This window comes from Coffea eugenioides, chromosome 10 (assembly GCF_003713205.1).
Source record: "Coffea eugenioides isolate CCC68of chromosome 10, Ceug_1.0, whole genome shotgun sequence".
Lineage (NCBI taxonomy): Eukaryota > Viridiplantae > Streptophyta > Magnoliopsida > Gentianales > Rubiaceae > Coffea > Coffea eugenioides.
The window spans coordinates 7,080,321-7,106,485 of NC_040044.1; the positions used below are offsets into that span (position 1 = coordinate 7,080,321).

Below are 26,165 nucleotides of genomic sequence, written 5' to 3' on the forward strand. Positions count from 1 at the left end.
TAGCAACAGCCAAGTTTTGATTACTGTTGAGAGCCCTAACCTGGAGGTAAACGTTGTTAGTATATAGTTATACTAATGTGTTACCTGGAAAAATGGAATCATTAATTATTAAAGCAAGACAAAATCTCGATCTTGTGATGGTCAGAGAACAGGACTTGGTTAGAAATTCAGAACTAAGTGAAAGCGCCTTCTATCTACAGAACTTGTCTACGTGGAGTAGTAGCTGCAACTATTGTTCTTGACTCAATACTTTATTAGCTTGAAAGAAACAGCATGCCACATCTTTCCTCTGTTTGCCATGACAAGTAATCGATTAATGGCATATTTGGCTGTTTTCTCCTGTTTTGCAGGACAAATGGGCTTTGCTAAGGAGAGAAGCTCCTCCTCTAGTCCTGGGTGGGGGGGACCTGGTGGTAGAAATTAAGATGTGAAAGGAAGAAGGAAAAATGGTGATGTTCTATTGTCATTTTATTGCATTTCTCTGGTGTGTCAACTTTTAAAACAAAGATGTGACATTTGCTATTAAGATGTATGCTAATTTTCTTTGTGGGTACAAGAAACCACTCAATTCTGTCTTGATTGGGCAATTCGCAACTTAATTGTCGTTCAACGTGTTCCTCACGATCATAGACTGTGTGTAGCAGATGAGATGAAATATCTGTTCAAATTGATTTTAGCTTATTGGTTGGGCTATTGATGAACAATTTCTGTCCGACCACTGGAGAAAGAATCATGCTCTTGGCAAAGCAAGTCGTCATTATACACGGAATGTGAGGCAGATTTTGGCACTTCTAGAATTTGGACCAAAAGGTTTAGTGGCTTTTTTTCTTTCTCCATGTTGTCTCTTTTTGGTCGTGTCTAAATCGCTTGATGAAGCTTTGAATTCTCGGACATGATTACTCCATACGAAGTGTACTCCACTCCCCACTCCAAGGCTTTTTGACGGATGAATGTGAAGCTGCATAACGATGACCTCATCAGATCAAATGGTGCATGTATCCCTAAGAAATTTCCATGCGAGTCTTCCAACTGTTTAATATCTAGAAGCGGTATGAGCAAACAATATTCTTTTCTTGTCAAAAGCAGTGGAACATTTGACGTGCTCTCTCATTTATCATCAACTCGAAAAGTAGGACTGTCAACGGTGCTGGCCAACTCGAGCTCAGCTCATTCGACTAGAAAAAAGTTCATTGAACTTAAATTTTAATTAGGTCAAATAGAGTTTGAGCCTAATTATTTAATCCGAACTAAATGTGAGTCAAATTTGAAGTATATTAGGCTAGGCCCACATATAAGTGTAATTATATGTGTGTGCGTGTCTCTCGATATATATATATTATAATTATAAATATTACGATATAAAATGTTAATAATTTACATATAAATTATAGTGATTCATAATTATAAATTATATTTAATTATGAGTTAGATCAAACTTAATTTAAATTCGAAACTCGAAAGTTTGAAATTCAAAAACTCATATAATTTATGAGTCGAATTTGAACTTATCAAAATCCGACTCATAAATCCCAATTGACACCCCGACTCTAAAGTCTCAAACCACATCATAGGACTCCTGCTCTTCTTTTTTTTTTTTTTTGGGTTCTTCTGTTAGATTGGAAATCAAAACTTTGATTCAAGTAGTGGTGATGTAAATGGACAATCAAATCTGAGACAGGCAACATTGGAGTCGGTTGAACTCCTCTTCATAAGCCCACCAACATCCAGTTCGTGACATATTTACTATCTCATTTTTTGGACAACTAAAATTTGATTCTTTTGCCTTTCTAGTCCAATTATTAGCTCCTCCTCCTCCATAACCTCTCTTTATAAAGTATTCAAAATCGACAGGCAACGAATTATTGAATGAAGTCTTATTTAGTGGAAACTGATTGAAAATGGTAGTACTATAAATTGCATATGCAATTCAGTACTATAAGCTGCTGAATATTCTTTAATGAAATTATTGCTAGGATTTAGTACATAGTAAACACAATTTATATATCAAAAAAAAAAAAAAAGGGAGAAGCACACCAAGATGGAACACGTCTGACATACTTGGCACTAAGTGCAATACATAGCAGTACAGTTTTGTATAGGTTGAAAATCATTATTTATGGACATTACATCATAAAATTCACAACATGAATAATGCAACTACTAGCCCTTTTGTCCCATTCTTGGATGATTGATTTCAACTACTAAGCCCTTTTTTGATATACGTGCGGTCTATTCAAATTATACAGAAAAATTAATTAAGAAGCTTTAGTTCACGGATTGTGGTTCTGAGTGTAGATATAGTCCGTATGAGCCACCAGCGTCCTCCGCATCAAACACTCGTCTTTGTCCACTTCTTGACAGCTTACTTCTTCAGTCCCAAAATTATTCTTCTTCTCCTCTCTCTCAGCATCCTATGTGTGCATATTTAAATGTTTTAGCACCCCAAAAAAACAAGGGAAATTATTTTAGGGAAAAGAAAACTGAAAGAGAAAGGAGAAAAAACCACGAAAAGAATTTAGTTAGTTTATGGATGAAACAGGAGGAGGACAAAAGTGAAGCAAACAATAGAGGCCTTGAGAAATGAAACAGAGTTAGAAAATGAAAAGAATTCGACTTGCCTTGTATTGGGTTTTCATCAGAGAAGGTTCAGTACGAGCAAGACTTGTAGTAACCAGCATGGAGAAGAACAGGACGGCCACCATGAAAAGACTGTTGAACTTCATCCTCCCCCCCCTTTTTTTTTGTTTGGGGGGCTCTCCTCTGGGACGAGAATGGTGAGCTAATAATTCTTGGTTCGTGGGAAGCCACCACTATTTTCATATGACATGAAATGCAAGAGATGTTTGTTTAATGGAGTGAGGGACATATATATAGAGGATTTCTGAGGGAACATGTGGAGAAATTATTGGGTTGAGATGGATAGAATCTAAGGCGATCAGTTGTTGACGGGTGGTCAGGCTCTCTAATCTTTTTGATTGCTTGCTCACTTTTTTGACTGTTGCTCGTCAATGGAACATTAAATTATTACTTAGAATTAGTAAATTCACTGAGACACATCCAAACAGAGAAGTGTTTGCTTTAGACTTCTTCTTTACTGCTTACTAGGTGCATACCCACATTTGGTTCATTGTAATTTGATCCAACATACCATATATTTGGATCCATTTATTGTTTTTAATTGAGACCCTTTTACATCTTTTTATCAACGGAATTGGGTACGAGCCCTATTTAATAATTCAATTCAATATTTAAATTTAATGGATTTAGATTTTAATATATTTGGTTGCATTTGATAACAAAAAATAGAACATCTGAATTAATTAAACGGTATTAAATTTTTTAGACAAAACTTGGTCTCAAAAATAAGTGATAAGCTATTAATTTATCACTTAATGTGACATATACTCAAATGCATCAAATTTAGTATTTAAATATGGATTAATTTTTCCTACACTGACAGTGTATACACTATCAGCGTTGGATAAATGATAACTATGCAAAATTTGAATTTGCACACATGTCATGAATCAAATGATGATAGTGTATACACTGTCAGACTTCGAATTTCAGTTTTTAAACTTCAATTTTATCTTTTACTGATAGTGCAAATAAATTCTTGTTCAGAGTTCGTTTCAAGTGGCAAATTAAGTCCGGTATTCTTGTTTGTGGAATAATTACACAAGTCCAAAAGGTTGGTAGTTGGTAGCACAAAGCGAATGAATTTGATTTGTAACACAATTCCAACTCGCAAAAGTAAGTAAATGAAAACGTTTTTCATATATAACCCGTTTCCATAGTTTATTTTGCACCTAGATACATTGAGGCATGGAAAAGGAGTATGCTAACGGCCATTTCCGCCCTGGCTGTCATTTGTGTAAATGTAATCGAGATGAGCCACAAAACTTTTCTGCATCAAGCACTCTTCTTCATCCTCCGCTCCTTGGCAGCTTGCTCCTTCAACCCCCACGAATTTCTCCGCCTCAGGATTCTACAACAGAGTTATTAAACAATAAAAAAAATCAAAATAATAAAACGAAAAAATAAACCCCAGAAAAAGGGGAAGGAATCAAGCATAGTTATTAATCTGCAGGATGGCCAGTACCTCTTTAAGGGCTTTCAGCAGAGAAGGATCACCGCGAGCCGTACATGTAACGGTGAGTAACAGCAGAATGGCTACAATGAAGATGGCATTTTGCTTTGACATTTTTATTTTGGGGGGTAAAATAACCAGATCAAATATTAGTAATTCTGATTGATTTGGGTCGGAAGGAAGGAAATATCTTTTACGGGAAAGAAGGGAGGAAATTAAACGGAAATGAGATTGCCAGCCTAAGACAAAGCTGTCGTGTACAAAGCATTTTATCGAATTGGTCTAAATGCTGAGAATTAGATTTGGGCCATTTGGAAGAGTCAAACTTTCTGACCTTAAAGATCATTATAATGGGCCATCCTTTACTCTGTTTGATATTCACTAGACCCAAAAAAAAAGGGGAGATGTACTATCATTTCTCAATGCTAGATACTTGATCTCGTGAATCATGTCGCACGCAACTTAGTATGTTGTTGATCAAAGCATACAACTCATTTAATTTTGGTGAACCAATTGAATGATACTTCAAACTCTTATTTCCTGTTATGGTGAATCTATTTTTGTTTCTAAAGGATACTCAAAGACTTTTGGATGGGAAGTGAGAAAATAGACGAGACGAGATTCAAACTAAAAGCTTCACGATTACTTGACTAATATTTTCATAGGGAGGGACGATTTGGATGGTACAGATGAGGGAGTGTAAGTGAAAGATTTCAAATTCGAAATCTCACGCTTACACTTAAAAAAAAATTTTTTGACTAAGATTTCCACTGATTATATTGAGTTTGGGTGAATATGTTCTATTGACATGTCGGGCCAAGCCCTTGATTTGTGTGCTTATGTGGTTCCTTAGTGGGCCTAGCAGTTTTGAAACTTGATCCATGGAGAGGTTTCAAATATCAAATGGCTTTCTTACTGATCCAGTAATAGGAATGCTTGGGCTTTTGAGTATCAACCTAGTGGGTAGGACAAACAGCCCAAGACTAGCTTTTAAGGCAATAATCGCAGAAGCCCAAACTAGTAGGTCTAGACCCGGACCGTTGACAGGCCTAATTTAGTCATGCAAACAGCAGTTAGTAACCACTTATCAATGAGACTTGAATTGGAAATTACTCTTTCGAATGAGGTTTCATATTTGCAATAAAAATTTAGTAACTAATGATATTAACAATTAAATTATGAAATGTTGTTATCATCAGAGTTTATCTACACAAAATGACTTTAAAACAATATGTTTATGTGATAGACACAAACATAAAAGCTCTTAAAGATCAGGAGGTGGAGACTGCAAAATCTTCTAACTTGCGTCTATCGTATAGTTGCTTCGAGTAGAATTTCTCTTTTATCATTAATATACATTAGCACCAAATAGTTCGATCGTCTAATCATAGTCTCCCATACTTCTTAGGAAGCGAGAGAGATTTTCAAATTTGAGAATGAGGGTTCCCAGTCATTTTTATTTTCTAATTGCCATGCGAAAGAGTTTAGAAATTTGCAAATTAGGGTTCTCAGTCCTTTTTTTTTTTTTTTTTTACCTGTGACAAAATTAGAGAAATCCAACAGTGTGAAAATGCAAACAATTTTGAGCTCAATAACATTTGGAATAGGGTATTATTTGAAATATTATTTGGAATAATTACTGTAGCACTTTTTGTGATGTGATGTATGTGAGATAAAAAGGTGATTGGGAATATAAAAAAGTGGGTTGGAAAATGTGTTTATGATGCAAGCGAAATATTATTTGGAATAAATTTTGTATCCAAACACTCCATTAATTACAAGTAATTCACACAGATGGTGAGTGACAGCAATAATAGCCTTGCGTCATAGTTGATTAGGAGTATTCAAAATTTTGGTTTCTGTATGTGTGACTCCAAAATGATGTATTTGTATGCCGGTCGGTATATGCTTGTAGATGAGCATGAAGAAGCAGAATAAGCAAATATATATATATGGCCATCTAGTGGTGGTTTTGGTATCATCGACCAATTATATCTACATCACCTAAATTAACTAGGGATTGATCACTTGAATAAATAAAACTTCATTCTCAACTGGACCATTCATTGTACTCTATTTATGGCAATATATTGCTAAATGTTTCAACTCCCAATTATGCGTGGGAGCAGGTAGTTTGTTTGTTGACATGAAATTGTATTCTCAGATGCATTGCGTCGTATTCATGGCCCATGGCCATATCCAGTGTTGTTAATTTGCAAGATATACATATACATATACATGGTGAGTATTCCTAAGGTAGTGAGATCTAAATTCCATGTTCATATATTGATGCATGACACGGTTTGCGGGCTGAAGAGAGCCGGCCACGAGCATGCATGATCTTAAAAGTTAAAAGAAGAAGAAGAAGAACCCTAATTAATGTATACATGTATTACTCAAATATACCCTTTCTTTTTTTCTTGTTTATCAATAGCTAGTAATATATCCCAATATTTAAAATATCAACACTTACATTACATGGGTCTACAACAGATCTTATATACAAAGAAGAAAAATTTATTGTTATTCTAAAATGAAATTGTAGAGGCTAATCCCAATGATGAAAAGCACTTTAACGCTTGACTCTCATCATAATGTTGGACACGCTTGTTCTTTGTTTATTCCATGTCTCGTCCACACCTTTCCATTATTTCTCATGTGGTGTGAAGACTGACGTGCCTGTTTACTAATCTATGGATATTTCTTTAGGGACAATGTTACCCTTTTCTTCACCTCTTTTTTTTCCTTCTCTTGAACCTTCTATATTATTTTCTACCCTCGAAAAAAAGAAAAAAAAACCCTTCTATATTTTCTCAAGCTCTCATTCCTTATATATATATATATATATATATATATATATATATATTTAAGGGTTTGACTAGAAAAGAAACACGAAAACAAAACCAGAATAATTTTTCCACAATGATTCTACAACTTAAAGATCTAGCTAAAATGCTACGCTTGTATATCAAATTTTTTCAAATAATATTTTGCTTGCATTATAAACATATTTCCTAATCCACCTTTTTATCTCACATACATCACATCAAAAAATTCCTATAGTAATTATTTCAAATACTCTATCCAAACAAACCAGAACGGGCTAAATTACACTTGAAAATAACCAATAACCATCACTTAATTAATTTGTCAACTTTTTCATGCAAGCATATGGGCTTTCATATGCCTCTGCACAAACGTATATATGTATAAAATGTGTTTTGTCATGGCTGTATACATGCAAAATATGTCCCTTTCACCACTTATAACTGTTAATAATTGGCTACCAAACGCGCTCTGAGATCTCACTTGCCAAACTAATCCATTCATTAATTAGCGCCACTAAAACCTCTAATGATGACACCATTTTGCGTTGCCAATACAACTATTTTGTAATTTCACACATCCAGTAAGGCCATGCCTAGACAATAAAATTAGACTCCTTATAAATCCTCAGTCAAGAATTCAAGATTTGATCTCTAAAAGAGTGTAGTGAATACTCAAGACAGCTTTTCACCCAAAAAAGAAAAAAAACACTCAAGACAGCTCGATAAATATCTTCTCTCACCATCTCATATTCTCCTTCATCTGCTGCCATCAAACAACCAAGAAGCTAGCAGACTTGTGATATTTCCAATCCATGGCAGCAACAACCAGCTCCTCAAGTAGCTGCGCCACCTGCTTCAACCACGGAGCCACTTCAGTCGAGACCAAGATGGCCCGATCTTCACCAAATAACCACGGTTGTTCACCAGGGTGCGGAAGGCTTGATGGGGTGGCCATGTGGATAATAAATGGTGTTGCTAGCGCATTCTTTGCTTCCTTAGATAGATGTTCTTGCATCCGTATAGCAACTGTGGATGATACTGATGATTCCAACGACTTGCCCCTGATCTTCAACGATGGAAATAATAGTACAAGTGCACTTGATGGTAGCGGTCGAAGAAGAACAAACAGCAAAGGAAAGAGAGATGGAGTTTTAATTTATTGAAGACTGAATGATTGAAGCAAATTAAGGGTGTCTTTTCCTTGGTAAGTTTAATTGTGCTATGGGGTCTGGACTTGGATGTACTTATGAAGCTTATTTTGGATCGACGTGGGGTTGGGATCATATGAAGAATGCTGGTTTTCTATGTTTATGTAATCTTAATATTGATCATCCTCGATGATGAAGAAAAGTATATGTGGTTAATATGTATCCGAAATTTCAATTGATCAAATTATTTACTCTTTCCGTATGTTTCTATTGATCTTATTCATGCTTGCAACCGACTTAGGAGGTGGAACTAAATGAGCTGTTTTTGTTTTGAGTATAAGATTAATTTCCAATTTTCTCATGGCCACATTTAAATCAGCAAAGTCAGATGTTTGAAGCAAAACTATTATTCTTTCTTCTGTTCTTCTTTTGTTGTTGTGGGGGGGGGGGGTACCCTATTAAATTAAGCTTCAATAAAGTGGTCTTGTAATCCCTGTTTTTGTTTTCTTTGTGAAGTTCCCCTTTGGTCGATAACTCAAAAGATATCCCTTCTTCTTATTTTCTATAGTGCTTTTGCAAGTTGTAATTTGTTCATTTGCTTAAAGTCAATTTGGAACTTGAGCAGCGGGCCACATTACGGTCTAATGCAGCAGATGTATTTAAGAAACACAATCAATTATCAGGGTCTGATTTAAAACCACACACACAAAAAAAAAAAAAATTCTACTTGACATTTCATTGGGCTGTATTTCGCTGTACCATGCACCATGATCATAAATAATGGAGGCAGTCTGGAGCCTCAACACCTCCTCAATTATTTAAAGTCTACACAGTTGTTATTATTTTAACTAAATTTCTACTCTTTTTATATAAACTTGGCTTGCTCATGATCCTTCCCTAATGTGTCATTGTGGACATAATTCAAGTTAGCATGTTCTTTCCTCCTCTTCAGAATTTTACTTAACGGCATGTCTGACAAATTTGTGTTTTATAGTAGCAAGAAGGTGTGAAGAGGAGGGCTCAGTGGTTAGGGTAGGATTTTTAGAGTTTTTATTGAATCCTGAGTTTGACAATTACAAAGGAAAAGACTGTGAGTAGGGTGGGAGGTAAAAAAAAAGGGATAATTTCACAAATCTCCCCTGACATTTTTTACAATTACAAAGAGCTCCCCTTAAGTTTTAAAAATTATATATACCTCCTATATTTTTACTATTTCGTGTCCTTTTGTACAAAACTAAAAAAGAAAAATATAGTATATTCAATTATTTTCTTCTACACTTTGCATAAATCAACAAACCAAATCCTAAGAACCATCCAAACATAAGTTTTAAAATCAAATAGCTATCTAAAAAATCCCAAATTGCATACACAATATCAATACTTGCCACGATAAAAAAAAAAAAAACACACACACACACACAATCCAATTGACAATCAATTTTATAGCCCAAAATAAATATCAATACTCAAATATAAGTTAATTTGACCTAGAATCACTATTACAACTCTCTTATGGCCTTAAAAATGTTAATATCTCAAAAGTGGAGAATAATTCTACCTCCACAACAAAATCATAATAAAAAAATTTCTAATCCAATGAAAGAAAACATTATGTAATTATTGACATTTTATAAAAGTTTTTCTTAACAACAAACAAAATATGATAAATTCCACATTTTTAGTTCTTTTTCCTATTTCAATCATCAATTTCATTATTTATTTCTCTATCACTGTGAGTCTCTTCATTTCCTTCTAGTTTGACACATAATCTGCTCCCTTTATAGATTTTGTAATTTCAATTTACTAATATCCACAAAATTAAAGATAATAAAAAGAGGTTATATTAACTAGAAAATAGACATGAGATAGCAAAATAGATTTTTTTAGGTTTTGTAAATTTATTGTCTTAAATTTAAAATTGTCTACTAAGTAGATGGCATTATAAGTATTTTACTATGTTAAAGGAGATAAGTGTAATTTTTCAAACCCAAGGGGAGACGAGTGAAATTGTCAGAAACCTTGAGGGAGGTTTCTGAAATTATCCCTAAAATATGTAAAAAAGATGAGAAGACAGATTGGGAATCATCTATCTTCTGATTTTGTGCCATCATTCGAGAGTAGCGTACGCACCAAAATTGGCACAAAGCACTAGCGTGCTGGCTGATTCCTGCTTTTATAATTAGTACCAAAAGAATTGCAAAAAAGAAAAGTAAACGAGCATTAAAGTAGCTTTTGTTCTTGGTAAAACACTACTTTTTATCATGATTATGTCGTTTAAATTATGACACTCTTGAATGATCCACCGAATATGATACTTTTTTTTGTCACAATGATAACATTTTTATAGTCTAATCTCAGCTAATCTAGGAAGGAAGAACTGATGGAAATAGAAATTTGGATTGCAAGAATTTCAAATAAAAATCTCAAATTTTATTTTGCTTGCATCATACACATAATTTTCAATCACCTTTTTATCTTATATACATCACATCACAAAAAGTGCTACAGTAATTATTTCAAATAACCTCCTATCCAAACAACCATATCCATAGGAGAAAATCACTAATAGAAACTCCATATCCATAAGAGATAATCACTAAAGATAATCACATACAGTGGCAATTTGGTGGGAAATAAGGATTCAACCCTTGACCTCTGAACACCACTAAGACTTTAAGTGTTTGATGGTGACCACCAGGCCAAAGGGCTCCTGGCAAATATGGTACTTTTTTTTTTTTTTTTCAATATAGGGAGTATCCCAAATTTTACCAAACTAATCTCCCTGCGCTTGTGCACCCGCCTCCCAAAGATACACAAATTAAGAAGATGACTCAAACACACGATGTCAGGACCTAACTAGACTACCCCGAAACCATCCGAGCCAACCCCAAGGGGCAATGGCGAATATGATACTTGTTACTTTAGATTTTAATGAGTTAAAAACGGTGAAAAATGGTGTGGACTAAGCCCAATGAATAATGATATTGGGTTTGTTGATGCATAATCGAGAGTTAGGCCTTGTCACTTGGTTTTAAGATGATTTTGCCAGGGTGTTTACCAATCACCATAAAGGGCTTCGAATGAGGGAGCCTAAGTTTTCAGACGTGCAGAGAGATTAGGCCTGGGTTAACCAGGCGGCAATCTTGCATGCTTGTGTTGGAATATATGAAATTTGAGGCTCAAGCCTAAAAATGCGCCTGAAAGTCCACTTTTAACTCTGTAACCAGCAATTCAAAAAAAAAAAAAAAAGTCTTTTTAAAAATATCCTCTACATTTAAAACTATACAAAATCATTTCCACGTTTCTGCTAGAATTGCTGAAGCTGTAGCTGCTCGGGAGGCTTTTGTATTTGCGAGGGCATTACTTATTCTATCTTTCTCCATTGAAGGTGATGCATCCGCAGTTATCCGGAAAATGCGGCACACAGAAGAAGATGATTCCTCTGCCATTTGAATAGCTTAAGTAATGTATATTTGAGATGGGTGCCATGGGAATCAAACAAAGCTGAACACGTCTTTGCCATTTCACGCTAAGTCTTAACAATTCGGTTGAATTTTTTTGGAACTCAACGCCTGCCTTTGTCAAGCAAACAGTACTGGATGATTTCCATTAAGTCTCATAAATAAAATTTCTCTCTTTTTTTTTTATCAAAAAAAAATCATTTCCACATTATAAAAAACGTACTAAATTTGTTCCAAAATCCAATTCCAATCAAATTTTTGAGATGCATGTCCTAGTCACATGCGTATTAAATCAAGGGCAGAATGGAAAAATAAAATTCTTTCCCTCACAAAATTTAATGAGAAAACGATCAATTTCATTCCTCATAATGTGTTTCTTCGTTACTTATGTTTTCAATGATACTATTTATTCATCTTCATATTTAAAAGGATGCAAATCAACCCTAATTTACTTGAAACGTACAATCCTGTCCCAAAGTTAAATTTTTATCGCATGCCTTGGCTCTGTCTATATAAGCAAATGATAGGGAAAAAAAATGAGCAGACGACAAACTAAACATTGTTGTTATTAGTAATGCATGTTTCGTTAGGGGTGGGATAAAATATTTGTTGATCCGAAAACCCTCTATATCCAATCTGAAAAATAGGGTACCTGATCCGCATTATTTAATTGAGTCAAAAGACGATTGGAAACCTGTTTATATGCGGGTCGGATAAGGGTTATATAATTAAGAATTCCTGAGTACTTAACCTGTCCCGCATATATATATATTATTTATTTTTTTATGCGCATACTACAAAATAATACTTTTACAACTAATTAAGTAATTTCATTGAACAAATTGCACTACAAATACAAGAGACCATAGTTTGTTTACAATATTTATTTATAGAGGTCATATCTTATATTTTTTAGAAAAGAGTTTAGTTGATGTGGAATATATATTTAAACAAAAAGGTACTACTTATTTTAAATTTTCATCATTTTGAATCTTTTAATTTTTTCCTTTTTCTTGTATTTTCTTTGCATGCTTGTTTCTTGGTAGGAGACTTTTTTTCCAGAAAAATCTTCGTTAAGTTTTAGATAAATATGTAAGATACAAAATTAAATTAGTATAAATTATTTTTTAAAAAAATTAAATAATGAGCGGGACGGGGCAAGTACCCATTGATCTGACTCTATCTTAACAAGCACCCGATTATTGAATATCAGCTGATATGTGGGGCAAAAAAAATCAAAAAATAGTTGACGTGTAAAGTGCGGGTCGAGTCAACCAAATAGTGCATGAAATGGGTACCCAACCCTTGCCTAATCCTAATGTCCATCAAAAAGGAAAATTCCGTATATGAATCTATTGATGCAATAGCGGATGAAAAGATAGCAAAATTTGTTTATGTTTTAATGATATTTTATTTATTTATTAAATAGGAGAGAACTAAGATTTAAAAAGTAAGTTACGAGAAATAAAGTCCTCTAGTCTTAACTTCAACCACTAGACTAAGGCCTCCTCCTTTCCCCAACGACAATTTTTATTAAAATCGATAGTTTCATAATTGAGTTTTTCTAGCTATACATTACCATTTACTAATAATTAAACATGTATTATTCAATGAAGCACAAAACACGTATTATTCAAAATGAAACACAAAGTCAGGTTTAATTTTTGTAATGGCCCCTAAAACAATATAAATATGGCTTGAGTCGCAATATAATACGGCTAGAGGCTAGAGCATGCGACTCTCAGCCATAAGAGCAAATCTACCACGGTTATATGAATGAAATTCAAATTTTACACATGTCATGTATTTAACGGTGATAGTGTATACACTGACAATATATACAAGATTAATCCCAAACTAAAAAGTTTATTTAAATTTGATAATGGCATGAAATTCCCCGCTTCTTAAATCCCAATCATTCTCTACTTAGAAAAAATTGATAAATAAAAATTTCAGGATGATTTTGTATCCTTTTAACGGTGGGCAAGAAAGAAAACATTAAGTGTTAATATATAAAAGTACTAATTACGTTTGTTGGACAAAAAAGAAAGAAAACATTAAGTTAATTGAATTTTGGTCCTGGGACAGAATTGGTATGTTTTCAAAATGTGAGCGATTATTTAGCATCATTTGGAAGATGGGGACAAAAAAAAGTATTTTGAGAAAAAGTGAGGGACGAATTTGGTCATTTGTCCTTCCCAGCTCAATTTCATCGAGCATCTTCGTTCCCGTGGAAACAGGTGGAGAGAGACAGAAAATCTACTGTGTCCTGCGTGGCATCAAATCCACGCGTCTCCTCCACAAGTCTCTACGGAAATTCACTATTTTTTGTGCAGTTTAAGTTCGTTTTGTAATTGAATTTAAGAGTTTCTTTGCCATCTGGTTAGGTTAATAGTTCCGGCGACAGACGGCCGAAGTCCAAAAAAAATGCTGCGTGACGGCATGACCCAAACTCCTAGTCGGTAAGCCCAAGTACAGAATTGCAATTCCGTTTGTGTAATTTGTGGAGTAATTTGAATGATTAGTATTTCAGCTTATCCGAGTTTTTAATTTCAGTATTAAAGTAGAAACTGTTAATTCTGTAATTTTGGTTTATTGGACTTGCTTCTTTGTTGTTTTGAGTAATTGACCTTGCTAACTTTGACTTATTGAGGAAGATTCAGCTACAATGCTCTGGGATGTTTTTAGCTGGCAGTGGAAGTGCATATTTAATTCAGGAGTTTGTATTGAGTTTTTACTTAGAAATATGGAGAAAAGAAAAAGACTGAAGATAATTTTGTAGCATTCTTTTTTTTTAACAAGTAGTTTGGAAAATGGTGAGGAAGCAACTTCGATGTAGTACAGTGAAGTTGTTTTTAGTTATTGTGGGAACGGGAAGTTACTGATGCAAATAAAAGTACTGCTGTAAAGAAAGAAGGGAAAATTTATAGTGATAAACACTAGCGAACTTTCATGGTCTAAATCATAATAATGAGCAATAATTTGGTGAATAGATTTTGCCTACGACAGTTGTGAAAAGGAACAATGAAAATAAAAAAGAAAATCTTCTTGGCTTATTTTTATGTTTCTTTTTTAAGTTTTTCCTATCATGAAACAGGTTTGAGTTGTTGAGTATGGTGAGAAAGCATTCCAAGTTTCTAGCAAAACCTTCAGCAGATGAAGATGATGCCTCGGATGTGGAAATGGATACCCATTTCTGGCATGATGTATTGAATATGTATTTTGTAAGCGGTAAGGAGTCTAGGGGCCGTCAGGAGGATGATATGCTGTTCTTTGTTAGAAAGGTGGTGTTTTGTTATTCATATGATGCTTGGTTTATTTTCTTGGTCCCAAAGGTTGAGTTACATGTCCCCTGTGGTGAAATCTGATATTGCATGTTCTGCTAAAAGGGTTCGGATGGAAATGGTTCAAGTGAGAGCGGGGAAGACAATTCTCCTTTCTTCGTACGCAGGTGGGCACCTAAGGTAAATGCTGGATAATTTTGTAATTTATGTTCCTTTATGTGGGTTGAAGCAAATTTTCAAGTCCTTTTAACATGAAACTCTGTACTTCAGTAATTCATGAATGTTGAAACATGCCAACTCTCTATAGACTAGTTTTGGACATCAAAGTTAACATCTTTATTAGTAAGCAAAGACTATATTTTGACTCTTATTGACCCTTCTTCTTGTTTTCTGTCTGCAGTTGGATGAATTAGTCGGTGATAGTTTATTAACAGTGGACTGGCGGCGCTCATTTTACTTGAATTTAATTGCTCATAGCTCCTTTACTGTTACAGTTGCTATTTGCAGGTGATGTCCTTTATTCAGTGCCACTTTAATTATTAATTTGTTTCTTTAAAGATGCTCTTCTGACATGTAAGCTTAAGCTTTTTATTCTTCATTTTAGCAGAAAGATAATAGGCATCAAAAAAGGAGAGAGAAAAGATGGTATACATGTAATTTGATAGTATAGTTAAAAAAATATGTTTCATTCACCACATTGGGTATAGACATCTTCTACTGATCATTAGACATTGTTGTTATTTTGTGTGTGTGGTTATTTGGTTCTTCCATCTTTGCTATGCCATACATGTGTAATATGAGGGCTATATGGTGGTTTGGTTTGGTATGTGTGCAAAAGGTTTGTTCTGCTGTTTTTAGTAGCATTTTCTTGATGGTGTCGTGTTTCCAGTCATCAGGTGCTTCGGAATTATCAGAGTGTCCAAGGCAGACCTCTGGCTCCAATATACAAGGTATTTGTGCTAAACACTGTGTGTTCTTAGACAATAAAATTTCTGCTTAGAACTGCATGAACTATGTTTTCAATGTTTATGATTGATATTCTCTTTGAGTCTAGCTTCTGTCGCTTAAAAGCATTAAGTGCGACCCCAAAAGACTGCTCTAACCTGAATGAACCGTTAGGACCATTTTCTTTATGGTAACTAAGAAAAATTACATATGCATCTTTTCAACTTCAGATGGTGGATGCATATTTTCCTCATTCTCATTTCATCCTTCAAGATATAGTGGTCAGATTTGAATGCACCAGTTTCTTTGGCCTGTTGATAGGTTGTGAAGACTGTCTATGCATCTCCAAGTCGTATCAATTTCCATTTGGACTCTAGAAAGGCAGGTTTTTGCTAGAACTGTCCTATTCTTATGCTTGAGTTTCATACAAGTTTCTATATACATTCTTATAATTGTCCATTCAGGAAGTAGAAACAACCGCTGCCTATCCAGATATATGTTTCGCTGTTGACGACTTTGATTCCACATTTGATGCAGTGGTAAATATCTTTGTGGTTGTTGATTAATTAGATTTTGTTGTTCTACCTTGAAGGTTGTGCTGCTTTAAAGCATTGGGTTGTTTGTTTTGTCATTTAAAAACACCAGTGGCCAGTTTGATTTCTAGAACATTACTCTGCTCTATGCATTTTGTACTTAGGTAAAGTACCAATAAACTAGTTATCTTTGCAGTCTGACTACCTGAAAAAACGAAAAAGCCATTTATGAATTTGTTCATTTTAATCATCCAGTCCTGCAAATTTCCCCTTTCTACTGTCTTTACCTAACTCTACCACTTTAGGTTTCTTGGGATGGATGGGTTGGGGTAATTATGTTAGCTTCATACCTATTCTCTAAAGAACTGTTGGACTGTAACATTGATCATCTTATCAGAAACATTTTGTTTGGCTCATCAATGACTTTGAGGGCACACCAAGAAAATTGACAATAAAGATTTTGGTTAATAAGGCCCTTTTTTTTTTTTTTTTTAAATTGAATCTCTATTGACTTAAAATTTTTGGGCATACCTTTCTTCTTATTCTCTGTCAACATCTTTCATGTTCTGTAAACCTTCTATCATAGTTCATGATTTTGCATTGATTATGACTGCCCTGCTTAAGTCTGTGTGTATTCATGTTGATACATTTAAAATTGCAGTTTACCAAGTGAAAAGACTAAGCTCACTCTAGTATTTCTACAAGTCACTTTCTTCTTGTTCTTTTGTAGGTGTTGACAGATGTAGATCATTGTTATTGTGTAATCCTTAATGCAAATGATGGGGCAGCATTTCCATATGAAAATTTACAGCAAGATAACAGTTCTAGAGACAAATTTTCTTTGAAGAGTGGCACAACAGCAGTGAAGACAAAGAGTTCTAAGGTCTGGAATGAACTGATCATTTGTTGGAATATAAATTTCTGCTCTCTATGTTGCTAACTGGTAATTTAAGGATCGTGTTGGACTTCTTGGTTCTCGGTTGGTAGATACACTAGCTGTTGTGGCATGATCTCTTCTGTCTGCCAGAAGTTTTTAATTGAATTTACATGCCATGCCATTGATGGCAAAGTGAAGCTAAGATTAGAGAGGAGTCACAATAGCACCTGTATCTTTCTTAATTAAATGTATGTAAGAACTGAAGGCATTTTGGGTTACAGTGGAGAATAGAGAGGGCCAGACAAGTTACTTGTATTTTATGAAAGAACAGAGAGTAGGCTAGTTAGTTAGATTCTCTTATCTTTTTTCTTTTTGGTAGCGAAGGGTTTTTCATCTTTGAAAAGTGGATATTACTGGAAAGATTTTAGAAGGGAAGGAAAGGAATTCAATTAGAATACAAAAAGGGTATTTTATCATAAGAATCCTTTTTATTTTTCTCAAATTTAAAACTGGCAACTCTCAATCGCATCTATAGTTTTGAAATATGTTTGAGGAGATTATTATTAGTGTATGGGTATGTCTCTGTTTCATTCCTCTCTCCAGAAAAATGAATAGCATGGGGCAAATTCAAATATTATTTTCAAATTTTTATGGCATTGACAGTCCATACTCCAATGAGCATGATAAGAGATGTTTTAAGAGAAGTTTATGCACAATAATGTTTAAACATGCACCAGAAATTATCAATTCTAGGTTTATAGCCTAGATGTTTCTGATTGATTTTAAACACTCAGTCAGTTTTCAAATGTCAAGCTCAGGTACTTGACATTTTTTCTGGAACATAGTTACATTAGTTTTGAATGACTGGACATGGATGGTGATTTGAAGTTGCTGCTTTTGTGTGCAGACTACTCTTTTCTCAGGCTTTGTTAGCTATCAGATGGTCCGAGATGCCTATGATGGTAAGCTGAGTTCTGTGTTGTAATGTTCCATCAATAGTAAGTTACGCCATTGTTTTTGCTCATTCTCTGTACTTTAAACCTAATTTTTGAGTTCAAGCTGACTGTTATTGATTTGCAATATGTACTACCTAGAGGATAATCTTGGCATTTAGTGATAACCATAAACAGTAGCTATATTTGCTGTAAGACTAAAAGTTGTGTGATGACCACGAGATTTTGGTGCTGGAATCAAATCATTTGAGGTGCTAACAGGTACAGCTCACTGAATGTGGCTTCTTCAGATGCACTCATATTTTTGAGGGAGCTTTCCATTTTATTTGAATGGCCATAGTTTGACTTGGCATGAATAATCAGTCAAGACTTGAATATCAGTGTAGTTCAAAAAGGAAATTGCAGATATGTTAGGCCCTTGTTCTGTCCAATGGACATTCAAGTTTTATTCTAAATTGAGGCTTTTCTTTACATGGCGATTATTCTCCTCAAAGTTTGTCCACTGTTAATCTTGGCTTCTAATGATCACCTTGAACAATTGTTAAATTTGCTGTAAGACTAAGAGTTTGTGTTATAACCATGAGCTTTTGGTGTTGGGAACCAAACCATTTGAGGTGCTAACAGTTACAGTGTAATGAATATGGGTCCTTCGAATGAACTTATATTTTTGGCGGACCCTCATTTTTTTGTGGATTGCCATAGTTTGAATTGGCATGAATAATTGATCAAGACTTGAAAAGCAGTATAGTTCAAAAAGAAAATTACAAATGTGTTAGACCTCTATTTGAGTTCATTTATATGGAAGTGGAGATGTATATTTCTTTTTTATTATCCTGTTCTGTCAAATGAACATTCAAGGTTTAATTTTTACATGGCATTTTTCTCCGTAAAGTTTGTCTGGTGTCTGGTTGGTAATTCAAGTTGATCTAGTTTTGTTGCTCTATTTCTCCTGAGTTGACAGCTGGGAGGACTGGATTTGGGAGCCTTCTGTCACTTGCTCATTCTCCAGGCAAAGCAGATAGACTTTACATGAAAGGACCTGGAGGACGTGGCGAAGTTGAGGTGGCTGTTTCTGGTGTTGTAGGTAGAAAACTCACCGATGCTTATACAATTGTGGAAACAATAGTTCTTTTTGAAAATTTTGTTTCCATGTTGCAGAAGCATATATGGGCTGATAATTTTGGGACCTTTGTTTCAAATTTTATTAATAGTTGGATGCATTAGTGTCAATTACATCTTTGTAATTAATTATACTCAACTGTAGGGAAACATTTAAAATACTAACATGTTTTTTTACCAATTTTCAACTTTTGTCTCCTTTTTGAGTGGGCTACCAAAGTTGCACTATTGCTCATCTGTTCTTTACAAGCTCCTTTCTAGTACACTTTCTTTCTAGAACTGTTCAAATTTCTGTTACTTCACTATTTGATAAGTGCATTGTATTCTCAGGTGCTGCTTGCATTTAGAACCTCGATGTCTCTTTCTTTCTGGTTGATCAACTCAGTTAAGTTTTGGTATCTAAGGACGGAATTTGATGTGCTACTTCTCTTTCTTGCAGACCAAGGCAAGGAAGAATGGGATCATCATTCTAGTAAAGGATTAAGCATTGGCAAAATTGTAAGGAGGGCAGCATCTGTTGCTTCTGTCGCAGCAAAGCATGCTTATGCTGCTGCTTCTTCCACCCGCAGTTCTTATGAGGAGATGCTTCCCCTGAGGTGCTGCTTGATGTCCATATCACTGCCATGGGAACATATTGCTCATGATCTTTTATTCAAGGTAATAGCTTTGGCCTTTTAGTTACTCTAGCAATTGTGGGTGAAGCATCTTTCTCTCCGGACTTTTTAGTCCTTAGACTAGTTTCACATCATATTAGCTGTTTCTTCAATATAAGGTTCCATATCAAAATGTTTCTGACTTGTCCTCCATGTTCTTAATTTAGGGAAGTCCTCCAGTGAACTTGTAGGAGTACATGATGTCTGGTGATAAGTGGGATTTTGTTTCAGCATGTTTAAAGAAATTTTTCTAGAAGATGAATGCTGGAAGAATGAGGTGATTTTGAAGCGAGCTTAAAGAAGACAAACAGCACTCAAAACTTAGTGGATAAACCCACATTCCCCGCTCTTTCATGGGAGACCTGTCCCCTGGAAACAACACACCCAAACTCGGCTGTATGATTGCTGGCATAGAAAATTCACAAGTTTTGTGTATGGGAACGGGTCATGATGTACATTCTTGCTATTTAGAATCAACAGGTCATTCGTTATTGGTTCACATGCTCTTTAGCTTGGAAATATTTGTCTCTTGTATCATTAGATGAATCTATTTCATATATATAATTGTTTTACCTAGGTTCTTCTTAGATTTATTGATCAGACGGGCAGTTGAGCTTCAGGAGTTTCTCTTTTTCTGGTTCTCTTGCTTTCCAGGTTCCTTTTCGTTGGCCAGCTTAATTCTGGGTTTAGAGCCATTACTATATTCGGATCCATCTTTTTTCTGTCCGTTAAGGTTCTTTGGTGCTAGTTTTTCGGGGTTTGCAGAAGGTTTCCTTCTAGATAAATTTAGAGTTTATTGTTTCAATGAAGGTATTGACATCCAAAGGTGCTAAACGATGATTAAAGCCTTTTTCATGCATTCCATGTCTCAGGTTGCACTAAACTATTCAGAAACATGAGCAGGAGATTTGCATGCCCCATCATACTTTCACACTGTTCTCGGCTCAGCTTTCCGGTGGGGTGGGCTATCCAGTATTGCATGTTAATAAAGGTGGCAAAAATTTGCAAGACCCAATGGGCTCCCGTACCCAAATTTAATTTGGACGGGATGGATACGTAAAATATGAGACTGGATTTAACTGGAAATAAATTCAATAAATTTCATTTAAAATACAAGTTTCATTGGGACAAATTTGGGACTTCGGGTCCGTTTGTTTCGGGTGAAAATGTTTTCCAGGAAAATATTTTCCTAATTTCCCGTGTTTGGTTGCACAAAAGTTACTGAAAACATTTTCACTCATCTTATGGAAAACAACTTCCCTTCTAAACTTACTGAAGTTGTTTTCCGAAATGCATGCATCCCGCCTGTAGTATGTTCCAAACTTACTGAAAACATCTTGTAGTATGTTCTTTTCTTTTTTTGTGTAAACAGGAAGACTCGAACCCAAGACCTCTTCCTTACACTCCCTCCCCCGTACCACCCAACCTAACCCAACCCTCCCCCTAGTATATTCAAAATAAAAAAAAAACCTCATCCTGCTCATCTTATGCTAGTAATTAATTATGTATATTAGGGACATTCTTTTCTAGAGAAACTTTCAGCAGTAAGAGTGCAAGATATATGTCACAATAAGCATTGCATGTGATTGATATTTGACACTAAATGGCCAGTAATTTGTTTATTGCTTAAGGAGATATTTTTTATTCATATATACATTTCTTCAAGATTTTTTAAAGTTAAACAATGAGATAAATTTTCTTATTTTGCATGGGAAGAAGTATGTAGTTATAATGTGTAGAAAGTAAAGATAGAGATAAAAGTGAAAATATTTCAAAAATTAAACAAACACCAGAAAAATGAAGTAAGAAAATATTTTCAATAAGCTAACCAAACACCTGAAAATGATGAAAGGGAAATGATTTTCATGGAAAATTACTTCCACGGAAAATATTTTCCCAAGGAAAACATTTTACTTCCAACCAAACAGACCCTTCATGGATCTTTTTTTCTTCCAAAACTTAGGAACGTTGATTTTCCTAAAAGTCAAAAACCACCCAACAATTTTGAGGCGTTTTAAGTAGTAAAGGCCAACCACTGAGCTCTAGCTCAGTGGCCACCGCCTCTCCTGATGGGGTGGGAGGTCAGGGGTTCAACCCTTGCCTCCTACCAAATTGTCTGCCCCTCATGGGTAACTTGGTTGGTCTCAGTAAGCCTTCTTAGAAGCTGATGTCCAGTGCCCGCAATGGTCCGAATCCCGTGGTTATCGTGTTCGAGGGGATGGGGCCTCTCCTCTCGGGTCGGAGTGGGATTAGTCGGACCCCGCAAGGATTGACTCGGACACCCACTCCGTCAGCAAAAAAAAAAAAGTAGTAAAGGCCAAAAATCACCCAACAATTTTGAGGCATTTGATTAACAAAGTTTGATACGTCCAGATTGAATTTCAGAAAGCAAGTTTACCTTCAAATCTCATGAAATTTAGTTATGGAAAACTGAATTTAGAAAGAAAAAAGATCAATTGACATGGGTTTTACTGCATGGTTTTTTCACAATGCAAAGAATCAGAACCGATCAACTTCATCTTGACATAGACTGTACAAATACGTATAAGATGGTCTACCGGAGAAACATGAGCAGTGCTTAGTCATAGGAAGTAGAAATTTGGGTAGATACAAAATTGAATCATCAAACATTTCAGGAGAATCCATGACTTTGATGTTGGAAAATTTTACAAAGTTAAACAAGCTAACTAAATGATGTTAAAAGCAAGTAATATTGAGACACCTGATTAGTCAAATAAGAGTTAAAAAAATAAAATGTGATTTATTTGGTATTTGGACGGTATTAAAATGGGTAGTCTCGCCCATATTGATCTCATGACTAAGTATTATGGAACTGTTTGGGTATAGCCCATATTTTGCAATCCCAATTAAGTCCTATGTTCAATGGAGAAGATTTGGATAGAAGAGAAGCAAAAGAGAGAATGAAAACCTTTTCTTTTCTTTGGGAACTCTTGACTGATGGTGAAATCAAAGTGTCTGAACTGATAAAATCAAACTTCAACAAGATTTAATGTTCACTGACTTTTCAAAAAGCATAAAACTGAAATCTAGAAGTACACATCGACAGCTACTTAACTTGATGGATCTCTTATAGCTCAATCAACAGTCAAACCAAAATTAAGATTTTAGAAGAATATAACGCTGTTGATTTAATTACACTTGTTACAATTGCCTATGAATGTGGAGGGGAGGCTTACAAGATTCTTGATAAGTACAAATTTCTACAGTAATAATACTGAACAAATCGAAACAAATCATGCATTTCTTCTCGATTCTCCCACGTAAGTTGAGAGGATTCTTACCAGGTTTTTTATTCTTTTTTCTTTCTTTTATGTTTCGTACTCCAGTTTGCTTTGCTAGCTCCTGGACTCGCAAACTAGTCCTAAAGGCAGAAAAGAAGATTCAAGATCGATCGGGACACAGGACAGGCCATGAGAAAGTGGAGAGAAAAGCAGTAAACGAAGTCTCTAGCCAAACTTATACTGTTCTCTTTTCTTTCTGACATGGTATCTCTTTTCTTTCTGATATGGTATCTTTCAAGAATTACCGAATACATAATTTGTGTAATCTTAGATCCAACCTTATATATGTATATGTACATACATAGCAGTAATCCATATACATTTGCATCCAGTCTTTCAATGTTACATCAGACCCTTGAATTCTTTGATCCATCTCAGTGTTTCTATCAGCGGCTGTCTTTAAATTCTTATTCATATTCCTTCTGCCCTTGAATTCAGGAACAGTGTATATGCATGTAACCCACTTCCCACACCGCCCATTACCATTCCAAGTTCCCCATGTCTTCTTTACTTTGCGCAAAAGATTTTCCTTCTTAAGGGAAGTCGGGGAAAGTTGAAAGCTATATGGAATGGGGAAGTTTCTAAAAGTTATGAACAACATCTGAACATGCAGCCTACTAGCAAGTAGAAATCCACGAAGAAACCAACATTTGGAACGCGGGATGCCAATGCTTTTTTTTTTTTTTATAACTTTACTTTATCTGGAACAAGTACAAAGCAAACCTGAAAATAAATAGGCTGCATGTTCCTCTCCACTTTTATTGGCTTGATGGTAACAGGACAAGAAACATTTAACTGCCAATCAAGAATACTATAGGTAATACTACCAACTAAAAACAGACCGGGAATATTCTTCATTTAGTGCTAATGCAATCTAACGAACCAAGACAAGATCTACTTTTGCATTTTTCTGACTCTGTTAATTAATTAATTAATTTGTCTAAACACATTTGTTTGATTTCACTTACATTTATTCTCTAGCCTTGTAACAAAAAAATGGAAGAGTTTTTACGTAAGATTTAGTCAGACCGGAAGTTTTTATCATGTACGTGGGTACAAGATCAAGCTGCAGGATGCATATGTTTTCACTAACTCACCACGGACAATCTCCAATTCTTTGGGCATGGGACCTCCACTTATTTGAGACCCTAAATCTTTGGGAATGTCATTCTTGCTTGTAGAAACTAGACAAACTGACTATATAGTTACTGATTAAAGGGAAAATGGAATTTGGAACTCTTTGTTCATTCCTTTTTTATTACTCATACAAAAGAAAAGCTTCTTACTCCCCAACTAAAAAAAAAAAAAGGCTATATGGTCACTAACGATTAGTCTAGTTTGTGACATCCACAAATCACTTTTCACTATTTTTTTTTTTTTTTATGGTTCTTCTTTTGAACTGGACATCCTTTGGCCATTAAAGGACAAAAGCACAAAGAACCACATTCCACATGGCTCTCTTAGGATTGAAAACAGTGACAACTTTTTATCATCTAAAATTCGTAATTCACATGACTACGGCAGGGGCTGTCTTTCAATCTTCTGTTATATCCGGCATATGATTTATTGTTTCTTGTTTTCTGGTTTGATTCTTCGAGATTAAGTTAATCTTCTTTTAGTACGTACCAACTTGAAAAAAAGCACACGATGACGTCCCCAGCAACCCTCACCATCAAATGCCATCTGATCATACACAAATGTTCCAATGTCTTACACACACAACACACACTTACTACTAAAATTCCATTTTTTTTTCCTCCCTTTCTGAAGCAATACACTACTCAAAATTCTTTTGGACGCAAGCCCTCCTCCCTTTTTTGAAAGTTGAATCCTGAGTTGGTCCCACATGCCATTTCCCATTCCCAATAAATACCTGTCCCCTACGCCTTACTTCTTCCCTTTTCCCCTCTTTTCCTCCCTCCGGTTCATTTTTTTGTAGCTACGCTAGATTTGGTGATTTTGATTTTGATTTTGCAAAAATGATGTCCTGTGAAGAGCCGGTTCATTTCCATTTCCCCCCGGTTCTTGAAGATCCTTTCGCTGGTAGTGACCTTCATGACCTCGTGTCTCTAATTCAATCAGGATTCCCAACTCATGCCAACTCCGGTTCGGAAACAACCCGAAATGGATTGCCTTCCAATTCAACCTCCGGTTCCGAAACAAACAGGTCAGTTTACTCGGTAGAAGAAAGGAAGCGCAGGCGAATGATCTCCAACCGGGATTCAGCTAGGCGGTCCAGGTTGAGAAAGAAGAAGCAATTGGAAGAACTCACGAACCAAATGAACCAGCTCAAACTCGAGAATACAGAATTAAAGAACCAGTTGTGCTTGGTTTCACACCAATATCGCGCGGTTCAAATGGACTCAACCCGACTAATGGCCGAGTCAATCGACCTCCGACAGAAACTGGCCAATTTAAACCAAATCTTGGTTAACATGCAGCTCCCATCATCTTTGCACTAACGTTCAGAAAACCGAAATTGAGGCAAATATCCTACTAGTTAATCACCAAACTGCCCAAGCTCTATATTTCTTGGCCATGCCATGCATACGTACGTCGTGTTGGGCTTTTATGTCTTTTCACCTACCATACGCTGTTGCACCACCCAAGATCTAGTCAGGGTTTGCTTTTCTGAAGGTTGATTCATCAAAACCTATTTGTCTTCTTATAGCTCCACGACACACACACATATATATATATATATATATATATATATATGTATGTATGTATGGCAGCTGAGAATTAGGGTCAAAAGGCTTGGTTTGTGTTGGAGCTTTAGAACTGAATCACCTCTAGCTAGACTTAACAATAAGCGGTTTTGTAAAGTAATGCATGGTTCCAGCTCTATCATATGATTATAATTAAATCGTCAATGTATATATATATTAGTCAATCGACGGTGATTAACATCATCCGCGTTTCTTGCTAAATCTACTAGTGAAAGCTATCCTTTTGGATCTAAAGATGCGGGT

General features: G+C 35.3%; 1 protein-coding gene across 1 annotated transcript; it reads left to right on the forward strand.

The window, feature by feature from the left end:
• The first annotated feature begins 13,753 nt into the window (after positions 1-13,753).
• LOC113749590 (uncharacterized protein KIAA0930 homolog) lies at positions 13,754-20,478 on the forward strand. The gene is made up of 13 exons (XM_027293379.1): positions 13,754-13,831; positions 13,915-13,989; positions 14,625-14,811; positions 14,917-14,991; positions 15,212-15,318; positions 15,701-15,761; positions 16,078-16,137; positions 16,221-16,295; positions 17,020-17,172; positions 18,074-18,128; positions 19,081-19,203; positions 19,678-19,895; positions 20,059-20,478. Exons 2-13 carry the CDS (start codon positions 13,955-13,957, stop codon positions 20,080-20,082), a joined length of 1,173 nt encoding a protein of 390 aa, XP_027149180.1. The 5' UTR covers positions 13,754-13,831; positions 13,915-13,954; the 3' UTR covers positions 20,083-20,478.
• The last annotated feature ends 5,687 nt before the right edge of the window (positions 20,479-26,165 follow it).